The sequence below is a fragment of the Durio zibethinus genome, chromosome 3, assembly GCF_047325235.1.
Source record: "Durio zibethinus cultivar Kanyao isolate XHJ-2024 chromosome 3, ASM4732523v1, whole genome shotgun sequence".
Lineage (NCBI taxonomy): Eukaryota > Viridiplantae > Streptophyta > Magnoliopsida > Malvales > Malvaceae > Durio > Durio zibethinus.
Genome location: NC_143164.1, coordinates 5,444,278 through 5,463,410, shown reverse-complemented (window position 1 = coordinate 5,463,410; position 19,133 = coordinate 5,444,278). Strand labels below are relative to the sequence as shown.

The 19,133-nt window shown below is 32.5% G+C and overlaps 4 protein-coding genes across 12 annotated transcripts; 3 read left to right on the top strand and 1 right to left on the bottom strand.

The window, feature by feature from the left end:
• Nucleotides 1-2,449: 2,449 nt before the first annotated feature.
• LOC111285208 (double-stranded RNA-binding protein 1-like) lies at nt 2,450-4,798 on the top strand. The gene is made up of 3 exons (XM_022874563.2): nt 2,450-2,591; nt 3,100-3,362; nt 3,602-4,798. Exons 1-3 carry the CDS (start codon nt 2,567-2,569, stop codon nt 4,451-4,453), a joined length of 1,140 nt encoding a protein of 379 aa, XP_022730298.1. The 5' UTR covers nt 2,450-2,566; the 3' UTR covers nt 4,454-4,798.
• Nucleotides 4,799-5,604: 806 nt separating this feature from the next.
• Nucleotides 5,605-6,518, bottom strand: LOC111299697 (uncharacterized). Its single transcript, XM_089758241.1, has one exon. It carries the CDS (start codon nt 6,398-6,400, stop codon nt 5,762-5,764), a length of 639 nt encoding a protein of 212 aa, XP_089614367.1. The 5' UTR covers nt 6,401-6,518; the 3' UTR covers nt 5,605-5,761.
• Nucleotides 6,519-7,499: 981 nt separating this feature from the next.
• Nucleotides 7,500-11,447, top strand: LOC111284888 (GATA transcription factor 25-like). Of its 2 annotated transcripts, XM_022874007.2 has the most exons (7): nt 7,500-8,062; nt 8,309-8,392; nt 8,478-8,608; nt 9,565-9,660; nt 9,888-9,993; nt 11,038-11,097; nt 11,209-11,447. In XM_022874007.2, exons 1-7 carry the CDS (start codon nt 7,763-7,765, stop codon nt 11,314-11,316), a joined length of 885 nt encoding a protein of 294 aa, XP_022729742.2. In that variant the 5' UTR covers nt 7,500-7,762; the 3' UTR covers nt 11,317-11,447. The 2 variants fall into 2 exon arrangements, with proteins under 2 accessions (XP_022729742.2, XP_022729827.2); XM_022874092.2 differs by lacking the exons at nt 11,038-11,097; nt 11,209-11,447 and adding an exon at nt 10,688-10,872.
• A 1,768-nt stretch (nt 11,448-13,215) lies between these two features.
• On the top strand, nt 13,216-18,697 carry LOC111284585 (GATA transcription factor 19-like). Of its 8 annotated transcripts, none has more exons than XR_002689580.2 (11): nt 13,216-13,349; nt 13,596-13,972; nt 14,781-14,867; nt 14,952-15,085; nt 15,630-15,740; nt 15,830-15,944; nt 16,195-16,254; nt 16,357-16,422; nt 16,513-16,575; nt 17,701-17,917; nt 18,271-18,697. XR_002689580.2 is itself a non-coding variant. In XM_022873355.2 (11 exons), exons 2-11 carry the CDS (start codon nt 13,679-13,681, stop codon nt 18,334-18,336), a joined length of 1,086 nt encoding a protein of 361 aa, XP_022729090.2. In that variant the 5' UTR covers nt 13,216-13,349; nt 13,596-13,678; the 3' UTR covers nt 18,337-18,697. The 8 variants fall into 8 exon arrangements, 5 of the variants coding, with proteins under 5 accessions (XP_022729090.2, XP_089614362.1, XP_089614363.1 ...); XM_022873355.2 differs by having other exon boundaries at nt 16,504-16,575; nt 17,837-17,917; XR_016340860.1 differs by lacking the exon at nt 13,216-13,349 and having other exon boundaries at nt 13,452-13,972; nt 16,357-16,405; nt 17,837-17,917; nt 18,271-18,330.
• The last annotated feature ends 436 nt before the right edge of the window (nt 18,698-19,133 follow it).

The following is a 19,133-nucleotide window of genomic DNA, read 5'->3' as shown; positions in this document are numbered from 1 at the left end:
TAAACTTAATAAATAAATATATTCATAAATTTTTTATCGAATATTTTATTTATTTATACTTTAAAATATAAATGAATTAAATGCGACTAAATTTTATTATAATAGTGATATATTTATTTAATTAATTAATTTTTAGATATTATTAATAATTATTTATTAAAATTTAATAAATTAATATAAATGAAAAATCAAAGTTATTTTCATTGAATAATTTATATATATACGTGTATTTTTTTCTTTTTTTTGGTGAGTAATGTGAATAATTTGGAGCAAATTAAATAGCGTGAACAGGGTAGTTGACGTAAGTTCAAAATATCAAATACAAAGAGTTTTGATGAAAGTTGTTGCCGAAAAAATTAGATTAAAGATGTAGTGTTTGGGACGTAAAGCTTTCGATTTAGACTTTTTTTATGATCTCTTTTTTTTAGTTATAAGTTTTTTAGCGAAGAAACACGTTATGTATCATTTTTCTCGTCTTAATTGTATAAATAGTAAGTAAATTGTTACGTAAATTTGAAATTTATTTAATTCTTATCATTTCAATTAAATTTATTTATTATCGAATGAATTCAATTAATTTAATAACTAATTTAAAAATTTTGTAAGTTTAATTAATTTTTTATTTTTAATATATTTAATATATAAATAAATAATAAAATATAACATTTATTATTAATATTTACGATTTTATTTATTTTAAAACAAAATCAGTTCAAATAATTTAATTAAATTATAAATCAAATTCTAATAAAAAATTAAATTTAAATTAAATTTTAAACTTCAAAATTTTAAATCAAATTAAAATTAAAATTTAATAATATATTAATTCGATTTAATTCAATTACGTTTTTAATAATCTCACCGCACTTTGCTTTGTTACCACAAATGTATCAATTAAAACAAAATCAAGATTGGGGATGGAGAATGATGGGGGGCGTTCCATTTTTTTCTTTTGCTTGATCTCATCCACTGCGCCATCGATAGCCATTAGAAGACGATAGCTTTTTTATTTTTTATTTTTTTTTTCTTTTTGGTGATCGATGATGATATAAGGTTCGATGACGATCCCTTTCACTGGCCACGTGTCATCATTTCAATACTCCCCATTTAGCCACGTGTCTATTCCAAACCAACCTCAATCTATAGTACCAGATGATTACTATTTCTAATTTCGTCCTCGTGATTTTAGTAAAAGGACATTTACTCTCAATTAATTTGAGAAATATTCTCAAACTAAATATTTGATTAAATTTTCTGTTAAATATAAAAAATTTTGCGGTCGAAATATTAATCCATTAAATACTTAGGCTGCACAATGAAAAAATATGAATATAAATTTAAATTAACGAAGAACTTGATATTAAATAATGTGAAGTATATTTGATAATTTTAAATATTATATAAAAATAATATTATTTAAACTTTTGATAAAAATTATATATAAATTTAATATTTAATATTTTAATTCAACTTATAACATAATAAAATTTTATTTTATATGAATTTTACGTCAAATTATAAAAATACATGAATTATTTAGATTTAATTTGAAGTTGATACTACTTTTGAGTAATGAGTAAATTAGACTACGTCAAAATTCGATATTAACACAAACAAACAAATAATGGTGAGCCTGACTCGATCGTGAATAGATTTACTGTAAAACTATTTATTTTATTCCTTTTGTTAAAAAATTTAATTATGTTTTTAAAAAATAAAAAAATAATTAAAATGCACGCGAAAATCATTTACATAGAAGACTATAATAAGGTGAATCGTAATACTTGTATTTCCCAAAAAGTATAATTAAAACAAACAAATTAATGGTTATCCTTAGGAAGTTTATAATTCAATTTTAATTAAATTAAATTAATTTTATTAATTGATGGAATTATTTTTTATCAATTAATAAAAATAATTTTAAAAATATTTGAATTTTCAATTAATTTGATTCAAAAATTAAATTAACATAATTAATTAAAATTTTAATAAAAAATATAATAAAATATAAATATAAAACAAAAAATATATAAAATAGATCATTTTATTTTATAAGTTATTAAAGTTTTTAATATGTTATTTCGATATTTAAATATTTTATTAAATAATTTTATTTAATTTATTTAAAATTTAAAAATTTAATTTAAAAATATTTATTATTTTATTAATTAAAAAATTAACCAAATTGATAAATTTAATTTAACCGATTAATTTTTAAAATAAATTAATTAATTAAATTAATAATAATATAAAAATATAAAAATTTAATTTAAAATTAATCGAACATCTTCGCCTTCGTCTCCGAAAAGAAGAAACAAGAAAAGAACTCTTTTATTGGCCGTAAGATTAACCCCTAATATGTATCGCTACGGCCTTGATCTCTCACCTCCATCAGCTCACGTGCACGCGAGTTTTCGAGAACTCTTAACTGAAACCCTTTCACTCACTCCCCTGCTAGTGCTGCCAAAGTTTCACTTTCTCGTCTCAATTTCTCACCCAAAAATATTTATTTCATTTTTTTTCAAAATTTTAATTAATCAAAAAACCTCAAGAATCCCAATAAGCCATGCCCACCAACGAAAACTTCTCAGGTATTTTTAAAAATTTTTTTACTTCCAGGAAATTCCTTTTAAAACAAACAACTATTTTTCCAAATAAATAAAATAAGCCATTGATTATGAAATGGGTTTTCTTTTGAATTAAATTTATTGTTTAGCAATTGAACGAGCTTGGATGAGCTTCTGTTTATCGTCTTGGATATTAATTTGAGTAATTTTTATTGTGAAAGAACGTATTTTGTTGGGAAAAAAATCCAATTTTTATGGTTAAATATCAAGTGATTAATTGTTATGATGAATTACGAAGCTTTTGTTCCTGTTATTTGTGTAAATATCTTGAAATATCATGTTCATTTGATCCTGTGATTGTCTAGGATGCTTTTTCGAGCTCTACATTCTCGGTCCAATGTTGGAGTTGTGTTTTCTTTTGTCTGATTGTTTTAGGGGATTGCTCCTTATGATGTTTATAGAATTCTTGATTCCCCGTTTAAGTGGGACTGCAGCTTATTTTTGTTGCCATTTACTCCAATATTATTTCCAGGTGTTTCGAATTGCTATGTTTTCAAGAGCCGATTGCAGGAGTATGCGCAAAAAGTGGGTCTTCCTACACCTGTATATGAGACTATCAAGGAGGGTCCTTCCCATGAACCCTCTTTCAGATCAACAGTGATAGTAAATGATGTTAGATATGATTCCTTGCCTGGATTCTTTAATCGCAAGGCTGCGGAGCAGTCAGCTGCTGAAGTTGCTCTCATGGAGTTGTGCAAGTCTAGCGAAGTTAATGAAAGCATCTCTCAGCCTGTTGTGAGTTTCTTTATCTCTTTGTACCATGGTTTAGTTTATGAGATTCATTTTATGGTGGCATTTTCCTTTATTAATTGCAGTTCACAACGAGAGGTTTGTAGCTTGTAATGATAAATTCTTTTACTTTGTTATTAAATTAACTGGTGTTGTTGTGATTAATACCATTTGTTTAGTTTTTTATTATTGACTTCTCATTTTAAATTTCATGGCTGAGCTTAATCTGTGGATGTCTGCTTCAGCATGAGACAGGCTTGTGCAAAAATCTACTACAGGAGTATGCACAGAAGATGAATTATGCAATTCCGGTATATCAATGTCAGAAGGGCGAAGCACCAGGTCGGGTGCCTCACTTTTCATGTACAGTTGAGATTGGAGGCATTAGGTATATTGGAGCTACAGCAAAAACAAAAAAAGAAGCAGAGATTAAAGCTGCCAGAACTGCTCTACTGGCTATCCAGTCAAGTATATCAGAACTATCTAATATGGGAGTTGGCAACTCTCAGCTAACAGTTATTCCTTGCAGAAAGAGGGCAATGGAGACAGCTAGTAATCCTGATGAGACTGTGAATGTTCCTAAGGCAAAGAAAGCCCGATTCAAGAAGAAAATGTTGAAAACAAAACTCTCTGGGAACAATGCTGATCATTCTCAAGACAAAACTACAGGCAATTTAGCCGTTGGTTTGGATGATCCGGTAAAATCAGAATGGATTCAAACTGATTCTTTTATCGTATTGAGTTCAGAAACTTTAGCTACAGATGTGATGAGGGATCTCATTGATACGAAGATAGAGAGTGGCTTGAGTGAGCAAATGCGTTCTGCAGATGCTGTATTGACTCCCAAGGTTGCTGATAATTGTGAAAATGGGCAATTAACAGCTGCGAATTCTATTTGTAGCAATCATGAGGCTCCGGATGTGGAAAATTCCTCCAAGGTTTATGATGATCTAACTGATTTGGTTAAATTGACTAATGGAGACGAGGTGGTTTCAATGGCTAATGATCCAACGCTGAGTCAGATGGAGGCTTCAAAAAGCATGCCTGGCTTAAACCAAGCACTAGAGAGTATCCATGCAAATTCGGGCCAAGCATAGGGCCTAGAAAAAGTAGATGCTGGCTTGATTGCTGGAATTTAGTTTTACAATTGGAGAAACGAGGAATGGTGGGAAGAGGGCAAACCGGGACTCATAATAGATTTCTTTGCAGACATCTTGAAAATTTTGCTCGAATTGGTAAACTAGAGTTGCTAGTATCTGCTTCAGTGTGTATGTTTTTGTTTCATTCTTTTATATAATTTATTGTAAATTGGGAAATTTGTGGCAGGGTCCCGATATGAGTGCTGTTGTAAGTTCAAATGTCTGCATTTGAACATTTTGTTGCTTACAATGTAGTATCTACTATCCTAATTTTTATGTGAAGATAGCTAACCCCTTTCTGAATCTCTCATTTGCTGTGGTTGATGCAAGCACTTTATAGTTTTCAGGGTGAATTCCAAAAACCCCCTTAAAATACATTGGAAATCCTCCTTTGTTTTTTTTTTGGCTCTTAATCACTCATGCCACCATAGAAGGGCGATGTCTGTTCCTTCATTGCTGCCACTTCTCTCATTTTCCCCATCATTGCTATTTCTCTTCTTCCTCATGGCTGAATTTGTAGATATTAATAAAAAGAAAAAATGTTTCTCTCTTTTTCTTTCACCTCAATTTGTGGATGTGAGTCCAAGGATATGATGTTTAAGGCGGAATTCTTTGTATATATGACAAGAGATCATGATGGAGAGCTTGAGAGAGGTTTGATTTCACTAACTTCAATTTTGATTTGATTGGAATTTGATTTTTGTGGCTTGATATTGGAATCTGGGGAATTTTAGATTTGAAAAAAAAAAAAATAATCAAAATATGAGATGGAAGCAACATTAACATATATGTTCAGGTTAACTTTCTGGCTTCTTTTAAGCTACCGAAGGCAAATGCAACGAGGGAATGCTTTTGCTCCCTCAGATGATCGATTTAATACAGAAGTTGAATTGTTCGAGAGATCGTTGAAACATTTTTTTATATTAAGATGATTCAAACCCGGGACCATTGGTTAAGATCCAGACCAGAACCTTAGTTATCATCCTCAAAATTGGTTAATTGCGGCATCATTTTGCAAATTGTCTGTTCTAACTCGTAATGATGATCTCCTGAATGGTTTCTCATTGAAAATTAAAACCCAGAACCAGAGTTGATACTTAAACAGGAACTGGGACAAACCTCAAACAGAACAAGCATTTATCTCTTATATTTGTAATAATTTTAACCAATTAAGCTACAGAACACAGAAAATTTTATAACAATAACGTCGAAAACAAGGAGCAGGAAAAAAAAAAACAAAACAAAACAAAACAGAAAGGGACCCAACTATGAGCCCAATCGGTCAAGGGCGGCACGAGCGATTTTGGAGTTAGGCTCGACCCCAAGAGCCCTAGCGAAAGCCGCTTTAGCTTCCGCTTTCATCTTCTTCATTTCATAACACTCTCCCAACAGACAAAACGCCTTGACGTTATCCGCACTCAAATCTACAGCCTCGGTCAAATCGTCGATCGCTGAGTCGACGAGGCTGTCGGGCCGGTTCATGGTCATCTTCAACTCGGCTCGTTTAAACAGCGCGTCGCCTCGTTCTTTATCAGTCAACGACTTGGAAGCCAGAGGGGAGAGAGCGACGTTGAGGGAGTCAAGAGCGGAGGTCTTGAAGCCCTGTAGGTCAAGGGCCAGGGCTTTAAGGATGTAAGAGGCAGCGTCTTTTGGGTCAAGAGAGATGGCTTTGTCAGCTTCGGATTCGGCTTGTTTGGCTAAAGAGGTGGTCGATGAACGAGACTTGGAGGATCTGGCTTGATCAAGGAGCTGGGCTCCGAGGACGAAATGGCGCTTAGCTTGGAAGTTGGCCCGGTCCCGGTAACGGATTTTCGTGAAGATCTTTTTGGGGATATCGTGCATAGCGAGGAACATGAAGATTCCAACGAGAATCATAGCGCCTTGTAAAAGAAGATCAGTCCACATCTTTGTCTTAAAACTTTAAAAAAATAGCGAAAAAAAAAAAAAAAAACAAGATTTTGCGGGCGATGGAGATGGTGGCTCTGGTTCGTATTGACCAGGTTTTACAAGGAGCTCTTATGACTCCTGTGAGATTGGCCGTCAATTTGGTTAACTATGACTTCAACGGGCTCAATTTGGGCCTCGGGCTTAATTTTGAATAGCTATCCAACCATGTCCAAAGCCCATAGGATATAAATATATTTTTTATTATTTTTATTATTATATGAACTTGCAAAATAATTTACAATTGGTATTCTAATCTCTAATGAAAACTCTTTTTTTATAGAGAGCATATTACTTCTAAATTTTTTTACTATAATGTTATAATTATTCAATCAAAATAAATATTTATATAAGGGTCCATCACCTATAAATATATATTTCATATAAATTTTTGATAAATTTTATGTAATTTTAAATTATAATTGATTAATTATACTACAATTATTATAAGTGATATGCTTCTCCTTTTACACTACAAGCTAATCTCTTTATTCAAAGGCCAAAAGTAAAAAAAAAAAAAAAAGAAGCAATATAGCATATAAATATTTATACATGCAATCACATTCACAATTTTTTTTTTTGGTAAAAAAAAATCATAATTTAAGAATAAAAAACGAGATTATAAGTGTCAACCCACCTTTCACATTTATATGTAAGGATGGGGAGGGCTTATGTTTATAAATAATGATAATATTACTACTATTGTATTTCATTGTAAAAGTAATTGTCTTAGGATTACCTTTAGGAAAAAAAAAAGAGTAACCATTATATATATAATGAAACACTCATCTTCAAATGTAGAACCTTATTCAATTTACCTTAAAAAAATATAATATATATTAAAATATTATTTCGATAATAATATTTTTAAATTTCACAACTGATTTATTAATTAATTTTTTAGTAACTTATCAAATCATTGATTGGCCCAAATTAAAATTGGACTTGGAAATTAATTAGTAAGAGCCAAGCCCATTAACAACTACGGAAATCAAAGTACGGGCCAATGCCTAAAGGAGGGGCATATAACCGTAAATAAAACAAAAATGAGTGTTATTTTAATCTCACCCATTCCGCCCCTTCCTCAGCTGTCCTTCACTTCTGGCCTCTATCCTCTGCTCAGACAAAAAAAGAAACACACACTGCTCGGCTGTAACACTTTCTCTGTTTATTCAGATATATATAATATCCCTTCCTCTTTAACTCTCCCAAAAACGTAAAAAAAAAAATAAAATTTATCACCAATATTTTCTACTCCTTTTTTAACTAATTAGGGTTTTCCCTCTGTTTCACTGTAATGCTTCAATATCCCCAATTTCCTCAATGTACGGACAGTCATTGCCCATGAGCATCTCCGCCCAGATCGTTGGCTCCAGAACCGACGTCGACGATGATGTTTCAGCCTCAGCACCCGTCGATAACCACCAAAGCGTTAGATACGATGCTCACCCCCTTGATGACGGCGTCGGAGTGGAGGACGTCGCCACTGATCCCATCTACGTCACTGCCAACACTGCTTCTGCTTCTGACTTGGCCGTCGTTCAGCGAGTTGACGACGCTAGCCAACTCACTCTCTCGTTTCGCGGCCAGGTCTATGTATTCGATGCTATTACTCCTGATAAGGTATCTTTTTTTTTTCCTTAAAACTTTTTTCAATTAAGCCAATTAGGGTTTACTGAAATTTTTTATTTTTGAAGAACCAAAATTGATGGCTTAAATTGGAGAGAGATATGACTTCATTTCCACTTATTTTAAGTTATCAAAGCAAAATGCAACTTCAAAATCATACTTTTCATCTTTTCCGTTTCTATATTTTCCCCAATGAAATGCACATTGTAAAGAGTTTCATTCTGAATCGAATTTTTGCAGTTCCATGCGGTGTTATTACTGCTGGGTGGATGTGAACTGACTTCAGGTCCCCATGGTGTTGAAATGTCATCTCAGAACCTAAGGGTATTTCTCTTAAATTTGTTGAAATTTGAAATTATTTTAGTCTTTTTTTTTTTTGGTTTCTAATTTAGCTTTTCTTCCTGCTTAGGGTGGTGTGGACTTTCCGAGATCTAATCAACCGCTCAGGGCAGCATCTTTAGATAGGTTTCGTCAGAAGAGAAAAGAGCGATGCTTTGATAAGAAAGTCAGATATAGTGTTCGCCAGGAAGTTGCACTTAGGTGTGCATTTTCCTTCGTAGTTAGTTTAGCTGGCTGTGCTTGTAAAAGTTTTCATCAAATTTTGAACTAGGAACGTTGTTTTTATTGATCTTGCAATTGATACTAACAACTTAGCGGGGGAACTAGTATAGTAACAATGGTCCTTTTGAGGTTTGAGGAAATACTGAGCATTAAGACTTTAAGGAGGGTATGTTTTATACTATGAGAGATATGGTGGCAGTACCTGATAGCCAAAGTAAATGATTTTTATCATAACTTTTGTATTTATGTTGCTCCCTTTCATATGCTATTGAACATGATCATTGCATACATGATTAATGTTAGATTAGTTCACTGTTATTCTGCATGCTATACATTCATGTTATAATACGAGGATCGTTATGGAGCGTATACTGTGCATTCAGCCTTGGGAGACAATAAAAATAGATTTATCATCCAATTCTAAAGGGTGATAAATAATCATTGTTGCATACTCATTTAGCCCAGATAGATAAGCTTTTATTAAAGTTGTCTTCTCTGTTGAGGAATCTTGTTAATGTGATATTGCAATGTCCTCCAGTCTTCTACAGGCTTAATCTGCCATAAAATTGCTAGCAAAACTCTAAGGATCAAGGAAATAAAATTAGTGTTGATAGATTAACAAATCAGGTGTTACAAGGAAATATTTCTTAGAACATCAGACTGTATAAGAAAGATACCTTTTTTATTCTTTTTGGGAAGCTCACATATCTGTTAATGATTAAGTAACAGCATAATTTAGAAAAAAAAAAAAAAAATATATATATATATATATATATAATTGCATTCATGGAAACTGAATTCTTAATATCTAAGGGTGTTTTATTTAACTGAAAAGGAATCTAGAAAACTCGTCAAGTACTGTCTATCCTTATTGACAATTTTTATTTGTTCCATATTTGGTAAGTTTATGTTTCTGATATCTATGAGTGCATCAGGATGCAGCGTAATAAGGGTCAGTTTACATCTTCCAAAAAGTCCGATGGAACTTACAGCTGGGGTACTCAGGATGATGATAACCTACCAGATACTTTGTGAGTTTTATACCATCTCCCAGAGTGTTATTCTTTGCATTTTCTTTCTCTCAAGATCTGGCCGGTGTGTTTTCTCTTTTACCTTCACATGCACTGCACTATATTTCTCATCTCTTTTATAAGGTATTCTATTTTACTAACATCATTTTTAAAATTTCCTGGTGAAATCTCAATATAAGTTATAATAATTGGAGATATCATGTAATGTCATTTTCTCACTTTTCCAGATGTACGCACTGTGGTGTTAGTTCAAAGTACACCCCGATGATGCGGCGTGGTCCATCTGGTCCAAGGTCTCTATGCAATGCTTGTGGACTTTTTTGGGCAAACAAGGTTGGTGTCTTTGCCGTGATTGATAGTTCACTGTCCTTCACTTTGTCCACGTCTCACATTTACAATGGAGAAAATTTGCTGCCCCATGATTACTACACTTGCTATCATAGTTTTGTTCATACATTGGGTAGTTTTACATGTATTTGTCACTTTTAACCTCCTTGAAGATTTTTTCAATTGGGATTGATTGCAATTAATATTCCAATTAAAAGGATTAAGTGCAATCTCACTCTATAAAGCTATTGTCAAGGAATATAGGTTTAATTTGTGTACTTATTTGTTCTCAATTAATTTTCACCCAGGAATATATCCCAATTTTATATCCCAAATGCTAAGTCCTATTCCCTGCTTTCTACCTTGATATAGTGTTTAACATAAGATCCTGTCTCTGCAACCTATCTCAATTGTCGTACTCTTTAAGATACCTCTTGCATCTAATATGTGGTCTCTAATTTTCTCATTTACATGCAAAAACACATGCACAGACTGATGGGGATGGGGAACACAGTTCCTGTCCCTGCCCTGCCCATTTAACATTATGCAATTATATAGTATGTAATATTTGTCTCTTTTGTGTACATAGAAGATTGTGATTTTAGTTACATCGTGAATTACTGGGATTTTTCTTCTTCTATAAGTCTCCGCATTCTCATTTTTCCTGACAACCTTCCTCCTTTTTTCTCTCTCTGCACAGACATGCACACAAAAATTTCACCATCAAGAAAAGTATTTTGCTCTTATCCATTTTTAGGGATGTGACTGGGATAAGAACTCTTATCACTGTCTGGGGTGGGGTAAGCATTACCGCTGATTCATAGATGGGAATTAAGATGGTCTGCCAATGTGGTGGGGCAGGAAATGCATTCTCTCCCACTTAACCCTCCCCATTACCTCTCCAGTATTGATTCTTGCCTTTTGTTTTATCCAATGTCTCTTTATGGGCATTTATTTTTAAATTTGCTTTTAGTTTTATATGTGTATCACCTCTGCTGAACATTCAGCGTGCTATATCTTTTGAGTTTTTAACAAATGAACTTCATGTAGGGTACTTTGAGGGATATTCCCAAGAAAACACGGGATCATTCCCTGACTCCAGTTGAGCAGGTATGTTTCTTAACATATAAACTTGTTATTAGGCTTCTTGACCTGCTGTTCTAATTTACCCCCTTATACTTCTGTAACCTAAATGTGGCTTTGGATTTTCCTATAATATAGGGAGATAGTGAGGCAAATGACTCAGATTCTGGAACTGCTATCCATTCGCAAAGCAATGTAGTTTCTTTCTCAAATGGTGATGGCTCAGCTCTAATTGCCGAGCACTAATCATGTGTGCCATATAAAAGCCTTTGTGTCAGCTAGGTCTTTATTAATAATTTCTTTCAAACTTGACCTATATGTACAGATATCATAGTTGCCATCATCAATATACAAGGTTTTCTCCTCCTATTCCTTCAGTTAGTACTTTTGCATGAAATTACCTCTTTAAGAGAAACCTCCTCAGGATTTATCACCTGAAGCATCAACTATCTTACCTTTGGTAAGTTTATAGGCCATATGCTTCCAATATCTTATCCCCTCCCAGGAATCTTTTATATTTCAATCAAATGCGTGTTAGTTAATGTAAATGATGGATAATCTTTTTTTTATAACATTAGTTGGAGTTAATATTTCATTCCCTTTTTGTCAAATCCTTGTTCTGACCATCCAAACTGACAATCAACTATGGAATGTCTTGATGTGAAGAATGATGTAGCAGCAGCAGCAGTAGTAGTTCTCTGTTGTTCTTTATTTTATTTTAATTTCCTATGATTTGATTATTCGTTGACTGGACCTGCGCTGACCTCCAGTAGCCTAGTGTCCTTGTCTTGACATTCTTGCGCTGCTTCCGTCCCGGTCGTCCATTGGTTGACTTGTTGAGGTAGCGTTTGGAAGTCCTGTCAATTTGATTCGCGTTTGTCCCATCCTAGGTACGCCGGATTAGGATCTACTGTCACCCCACATGGCGAACGAATTCTTTTTCTAAATTCTAAAGCAGCTCCATTGGGTTTGGTAGGATCTCCAAAAGCTGGAAAAGTTTTTTACCAATTTAGTAACAACTTGAAAGAAATACCATCTCAAATAATAATAATAAAAAAGGCTCAACTATTGAAAATTAGATGGTGGTTAAAACCTTTTCATATTTTCTTGTGTGTTTTTCTTTCTAACTTAATTTTCATGAGAATTTTAAATGAAGTTTGTGAAAATTTTTAATATAAATAATTTAATTAAAATTTTAATAATAATTAAAACATATAGATTGATATAATTCAATGAAAATACCAATACTATATAAAAAAAAGTTATTAAAAATATTGTTTATAATCTAAATTTTGATCAATATTTATCCAATAGTAAAAATTTTATTAAAATTTTTATAAAAATAATTATTTAAAAAATATATTAAAATATTTAATTTTATACATTTAATTTATGTAATAAAATTTTTTAATTCATTGATATTGATTTTTAATTTTCATATAAAATTTTACAAATTTTTCTAAAAAATTTTATCTAAATAATTCTCTAATTTTTATATGATAATGATGCCTATCATAAATTATTTTACTTATGGGTGATAATACTAGTTATCTTCATTCAACAATTAAAAGAAAGGAAGATTACATTTCAAAACTTTGAAGAATTCAACTTTTTCGTAATGACTATTGGGAGCAATGTTTCTTCACATTTCGTGCTTTTAATCTTCCTACAATCATAGTTTAGATTTTAATGTACTATAAAAATAAAAATAAAAATAAAAATATTGCTGATTAATATCAATAAAAAAAAAAACTTAAAACAATATTTTATTATTATTATCTCTAATTGGTTACGTCATCACCTTATCGAATTAGTACAAAATTTCAGTCCCTCTTATTGCAAATAATGGTTACAGTTACTCTTACTTTTTCAAAAAAGAAACTCACACCCACATTATTATCTCCATTATTATTATAATAATCCGCGCCGCACGCCTGCTGTCAATTCAATCCAGCCGTTGGATTCCCAAATCGCTGCCTCCATCGTTGGCCCCCACCTTTTCCAAAGTTTTCCCATCATTCATCAATGCCAACCACAAGTGATCCATCAACTCCATTGGACCCCACTTTACCCCACATATCCTAAAACCCATTCTATTGCGAAACACCCTATCATAGTTCCATTTTGTTTACAAATTTTTTATATATAAAAATAGTAATTATCGACAAGGCTACATATTCTTTTTCGATCAAAAAATTAAAAAAAAAAAAGAATTTCCAATTTGAGTCTCTCCAAGGAAACACGAGTTCACGCCCCTGCAAATCCTAGTTATATCTAGGGTAGTTTTCAACCTTTTACTTTTTCCTTTTTTTTATAATCTTTTCTTTCAATTTTTTTCTTCCACATTCGATGCTTCTTCTTGTTGTTCAAGCTGACAAAGGCTCTATCTAGGGCTAGGGTTTAGAATATAAAAATATTGATTGCTAAAAAAAAAAAAAAGAAAATAAAAATATTGATGAAAAATTGTAAAAGAGATATTTGAGTAAACAATAACCGGACAGAAGTAATGGATCTTCAATGAACAGGTTGATAATTGCAAGCTCGGGGCTTCGGTTTTCGGTACAGTTGGAACGGTGCGGCCTTTGGTTGTCACTTTCGTTGTTTATATATGGCGGCTGTCAATCCACAGCCACTGCAGGCGCGTCCGTTTGAGGAGCACGCGGGAGGGACGATACAGATCGAGGACGACGATGGAGACTACGAAGATGACGCCATAGATGACGTGGAGGACGCGAATGTCAACTCCTTGAATGTGGCGGAGCATGGAATAGGAGTATTAGGCGGCGTTAATGGTGGCGGCGGCGCAGCTGGTGGAGGCGTTTTCATGGCGTCGAGAACTAGCGAACTTAGTCTCTCTTTTGAAGGAGAAGTTTACGTGTTCCCTGCGGTTACACCTGAAAAGGTTTTTATTTTCTTTCAAATAAAAAATCTATCTTTATTAGTATTATTTTGACCTTTGTTTGATTTTGGTAATAAAATTTTTTTTCCCTGCTATTCTATTTGTTTTTGCAAAGTAAATTTGAATTTAGGACTCTTGGATTTTTATTTCCTTTTTTTCCCTTTTTATCTTCTTATTTTGAGAATGATACCAAGTTAGCTGGGGGAGTAATAAAGTGCCTTGTGTTCTAAAAATGCTTGGATAAGGAGTTTAATATGCAGAGGCCGAATTCATTTCTTAGGATATATATGGTAGGAGGATTTAAGTACTGTTTCTTTTTTTTTTTTTAAGTTGGTTAAAGTAATTTTATTGAACAGTTATAGACTGAACTAGGGGAGCAAAACAACTGTATCTTTGCTGATCATCACTTCTGATAGCTTTTGATATGCAATGATTCGATGCTTTGCTATCCTGCTTTAGCTTGAAGTTGTGTTTTGATAATTAACGGGAAAGTTGGACTTGGGTTAAAGTCTCCAAATCTGATTGGCTAATTCTGTATTCCTTGTTCAATCTATATCCTTCATTAGTGAAGTTACTGACCATTTACTATTTTACTATAGTTAGTCTTTGATGGATTTTGTGCATTAGAGTTTAAACTGCATTCTTTTCTTTTCGAGGAAGTGTTTTTCTTTGTTGTAGACATTCTTCTTCTTCATCGGTCAAGTAATAAGTAATTAATTTTACTATTCTATACTTCAAAAGAATTTACTGGTTTAGAGTTTCTTCCCTTTTTTCTCTCAAGTACACATGTTTGTTGGATTATATACAACAGGTGCAAGCTGTGCTGCTACTTCTTGGGGGTCGTGATATCCCTACTGGTGTTCCAACAGTTGAAGTAACTTTTGATCAAAAGAATAGGGTATTGCTCTTGTTAAAATAATTATGAGTAATTGTGTTCCATTATTCGTGTATTATATTTTGTTTCATATACCATATTGGGCAGGGTGTAGGTGATGTTCCAAAGCGCTCAAATCTTTCAAGACGAATAGAATCCTTGGTTAGGTTCCGTGAGAAAAGGAAAGAGAGATGCTTTGACAAGAAAATTAGGTATACTGTACGGAAAGAAGTTGCTCAGAGGTATGAATTTTTCGTACTTATTTTGCTTATATCTATAATTAGTGTTTGAAGTTTTAACATTTTGAGCTTATGAAACGGGCTGGATTGAAGTGTTCCTTTGATGCAGAAGTTAAAAGTGGAAATGAAGAAAGAGTTATCAATTATTCAAAAATTTTGGGAGCAGTGTAAAGGTTATATGCATTTATTATAGGTTGCCATTGTTGGACGTGTGTTCAGATTAGTTGGTCTTGTTTAAGTTTGAATGTAAGAAGTTTCCACCTGCTTATGGTTCTCTCTCGTGAAAGAGGCAGTTATAAGGAAGTGCTGGGACTTTGATGTGCATTGTTTAATTGGCTATTTCAATTTTACAATTTTATGCGCTGATTGTTTTCTGAGACTAATAGAATAGTGAGTTGAGATGAGTTGGTGAAAGTAGCCATGCATATTAGTAGTAAATGTATTACTTTATACACCCCCCCCCCCCCCCCCCCCAACACACACACACACAAGTGGTAGTGGTGCATTGCATAATGGTTTTAATCTTCTTCTCCTTTTATCCTTGTAGGATGAATCGTAAAAATGGGCAGTTTGCTTCTTTAAAGGAAAGTACTAGTACTTCAAACTGGGATTCTTCACAAACTGGCCTTCAAGATAGTACTCGTTGTGCAGAAACTGTGTGAGTTCCAAGCATGTATGTTGCCAGGTCATTTTGACATATTTGTCATGATGAACCTTTTGATGAATTCTATGTTCAATGTGTTTCAGTGTTCGGAGATGTCAACATTGTGGTGTTAGTGAAAAATATACTCCAGCAATGCGTCGTGGCCCAGCTGGTCCAAGGACTTTATGTAATGCTTGTGGGCTTATGTGGGCAAATAAGGTTTGTTTAATTTAGTTCTGAATGATGCTTTCCTTAAGGATGCTTGATTTTGTTAATTTTGTGGCTTACCACTTCTATTTAACAGTTGATACTGCATGCTTTTTCCCATAGTATTCTTGATTAAGCATCATCTTCTGTAGATATCGCTAAGAATGGTATTTGGAATGTTGCTGATATTGGTGATGATTTTCTTCCATCCTTTTTTTATTTTGATTTATCATTTTCCGTAACTGTTTTGTTGAATGTACAGGGAACGCTGAGAGATCTCAGTAAAGGAGGAAGGAATATTTTCTTGGACCAAACTGAACCTGTAAGTGTCACAGGAATATTTCCAACTTTACAAATAATTTATTTCTACTACTTGCTACTTTGGTCAAGGTTGGTTAAATGAATTGTATAAATGATAAAACAGGAAACACCAAATGATGTCAAGCCTTCAATTATGGAAGGGGACTTCTCTGGTAACGGGGATGAACATGTACATGCATACTCTTCTCATGTATTATGATCAAGCTTTTTGAGTTGGTCACTTGTTTCTTTCTTCTAACATGATATGAAGTTTATGCAGGGAAATCCTTTGCAGGATGTGGCAGATGGATCCAATAATGCTTCTGTCAACCCAGATGTAGAAGTATGTTTTCAGATCCTAGCTTATCTTGAATTTAATCTCTTTTTTTTTTTTGAAAATTTTACACCAGTAAAGAAAATTGTGTCATGTACTGCATCTCTTTCTTAGGTGGACTTAAAAGGGAATTATTTCAACAATGCATGCTTTATCGTAGCGTCTGGTATCATTTTTAAGATCACCGCGGTAATCTAATTACCATAGTAATAAGATCATCAAGGTGATTTGATCATTAGTAATGTTAGATTATCATGTTTGGTACAATATTATAAATTACTAGTGCTTTTAAATCACTTTGTTTGGTATTATATGAAAAAATAAATCATATTGTACAAAACATCCAAAATAACATTGCCAAAAAAAGTAAAATATTTAATATTTATTGAAACAATAATTTGTAAAATAGTTAAATGTTATTTTATAGAAAACTATAAAGTATAAATCAATTTTGATAAAAATAATTTCTACAAAAATTATTAAATAAATTCATTATTTTTTCTAATATAAATTTATAACATAAAAACTTTTCAAAATAAGTGATTAAAAAATTGGTTTTTTAAAATATTTAATAGCCAACTTCTTGAGGTAATATTAACTATATTTTTTGTGAGGTTAAATTAGTCAGAAAATAAAATTGAAAATTGCTTTCCCATTATGATAAAACTTTTCCATCCTTTAGGTTGAGAATGAGATTACTCCCCAAGGCAATGATCTTAAGATTACTGTTATATAAAATTTTTAAATTACTACCAAATAAGGTGATGCAATTACTGAATGCAAATCACCGTGATTTTTAAACAGAACACCTCATACGAAGCACTCTCTAGGAAAATAGACTTCTATTTATACTAATCAATCTGTAACATAGTGCCAGAAAACTCAATACTCTAATAAACATGTTATTGTGATCTATAACTTTTGATGGTTGGTATACTTCTTCATTCATAGTGGATACTTTACCATAATTATTGACATGAAAGTCAAATTTTATCTGCCACCTCTTTTATGGATTGATGTTATGTATTTGATTCTTTCTTGTATTTGATTGGGGCCATCTCTATTGAGTAGGAATTTTTTGGGCATAGGTTCTGAGAAGAGACAAGTTCTTAAATCTTATATTTTGTGTTTTAGGTGGGTATTTATTTACATATTGAAGCAACTGACCAAGATTCAGGAGAACAATCCTCAGAATTGAAATAAATTATTGAACCGGTCTAATAGGTAATATATTCTCTTTCTTGGTAACTTGCATTTCTACATGGTGCAGGATTTGCATGGAAGTTCAGAAGATCTTACAAACTCTTTGCCTATGGGAATTGTCCATCCCTCTGCAGATGATGATGAGCAGGTATAACATTATGGTTATTTAGGGAGGTCTATAAATTAGTATTCACTGTCTCATCATCTTTCTGTTCAGAGAAATAAATTTTTTTGAAATTAAAAAAGTTCTGTTTTTCCCTAATATAATTCCTACAGCACATGTTCTTGTTTAGACATGTTTCTACCTTCTTGTAGGTCTAATCAGAAATTGGGACATTTTGTTTTCTAGTTAACCTTCAAATAAAACTTTTGGATTAAACCGGGATGCATGATCACATTCACATCTTCTCTTCAAGTAATTCCATAAGGGGATTTTACTAAATGAACGTTTTTCAGACTGATATAAGGCAATATCTCATAATATAGTTTTGCAATATGCAGGAACCTCTGGTTGAGCTTGCTAATCCTTCAGATACGGAAATCGACATTCCTTCTAGTTTTGATTAGAAGGTTACAATTGGCTTTGCTCCAATAATATAAGGAGATGTGGGTATTAGACACACTTTACGCAGTTAGTTTCTCTCATTTCTCCGTGCTTTGTATAGGTCAAAGTTTATGATGTTTATATGGAGGCAAACAAAACGGATTGTGAATTGCCATAATTAGGAAACCGGCTTGACATTGAATCTTAAGTACAGTAATCAGCTAGTGGCTAGGAAAGACATGCTGCTGCTTTCAGGCTGACATTAGATACTCTGAAGGTTCTTCTTGTTGATATAAGTAGTGGAGTGAATCTGTGTACAATTTGTTAGGAAAAACTGCCTGAATGCTTTTAACCGTTTATATTATATGATTTATTTTTTTATGACTTAAAAGATTATTTAATGCGATGCTTAGTTTTGCTTGGCTACCAACAGTTACATGATCTGTTGATAAAATATTAAATTTTTAATTTAAGTGATCACAGTTAAAATGCTGACTATTTCAAATTAAAAAAAAAAAATTCTGCTCGGCTGAGGCTTTGTACTTTGTGATATCTTGACCTTAAGTAGGGAATTTGCGTAAGCAAGAAAATGAAAAGGGTGGTCACAATGTTGTCACAAGCGTTTGTGTCAACCTTTTTCACAAAAAAAGGTCATAGTTTTGGGAATAGGAGGAGGCGGTCACAATGCTGTCGCAAGCGTTTATGTTATTCTTTTTTACAAAAGAGGTAATAATTTGAGAATATGAGAAGTTGATATTTGAATGGATTTTAGATTTGTTGAATATTTACTTTTTAAGAATAATTATATGAATTAATTGAA

Coding starts and splice junctions, on each gene's coding strand:
- LOC111299697 (XM_089758241.1), bottom strand. CDS start 6,400: ATGTGGACTGATCTTCTTTTACAAGGCGCTATGATTCTCGTTGGAATC.
- LOC111284888 (XM_022874007.2), top strand. CDS start 7,763: ATGTACGGACAGTCATTGCCCATGAGCATCTCCGCCCAGATCGTTGGC. Junction 8,609..9,564: donor CGCCAGGAAGTTGCACTTAG/GTGTGCATTTTC, acceptor TGAGTGCATCAG/GATGCAGCGTAATAAGGGTC. Junction 11,098..11,208: donor CCCTGACTCCAGTTGAGCAG/GTATGTTTCTTA, acceptor CCTATAATATAG/GGAGATAGTGAGGCAAATGA.
- LOC111285208 (XM_022874563.2), top strand. CDS start 2,567: ATGCCCACCAACGAAAACTTCTCAG. Junction 2,592..3,099: donor CACCAACGAAAACTTCTCAG/GTATTTTTAAAA, acceptor TATTATTTCCAG/GTGTTTCGAATTGCTATGTT. Junction 3,363..3,601: donor AAAGCATCTCTCAGCCTGTT/GTGAGTTTCTTT, acceptor TGTCTGCTTCAG/CATGAGACAGGCTTGTGCAA.
- LOC111284585 (XM_022873355.2), top strand. CDS start 13,679: ATGGCGGCTGTCAATCCACAGCCACTGCAGGCGCGTCCGTTTGAGGAG. Junction 15,086..15,629: donor CGGAAAGAAGTTGCTCAGAG/GTATGAATTTTT, acceptor TTATCCTTGTAG/GATGAATCGTAAAAATGGGC. Junction 15,945..16,194: donor GGCTTATGTGGGCAAATAAG/GTTTGTTTAATT, acceptor TTGAATGTACAG/GGAACGCTGAGAGATCTCAG.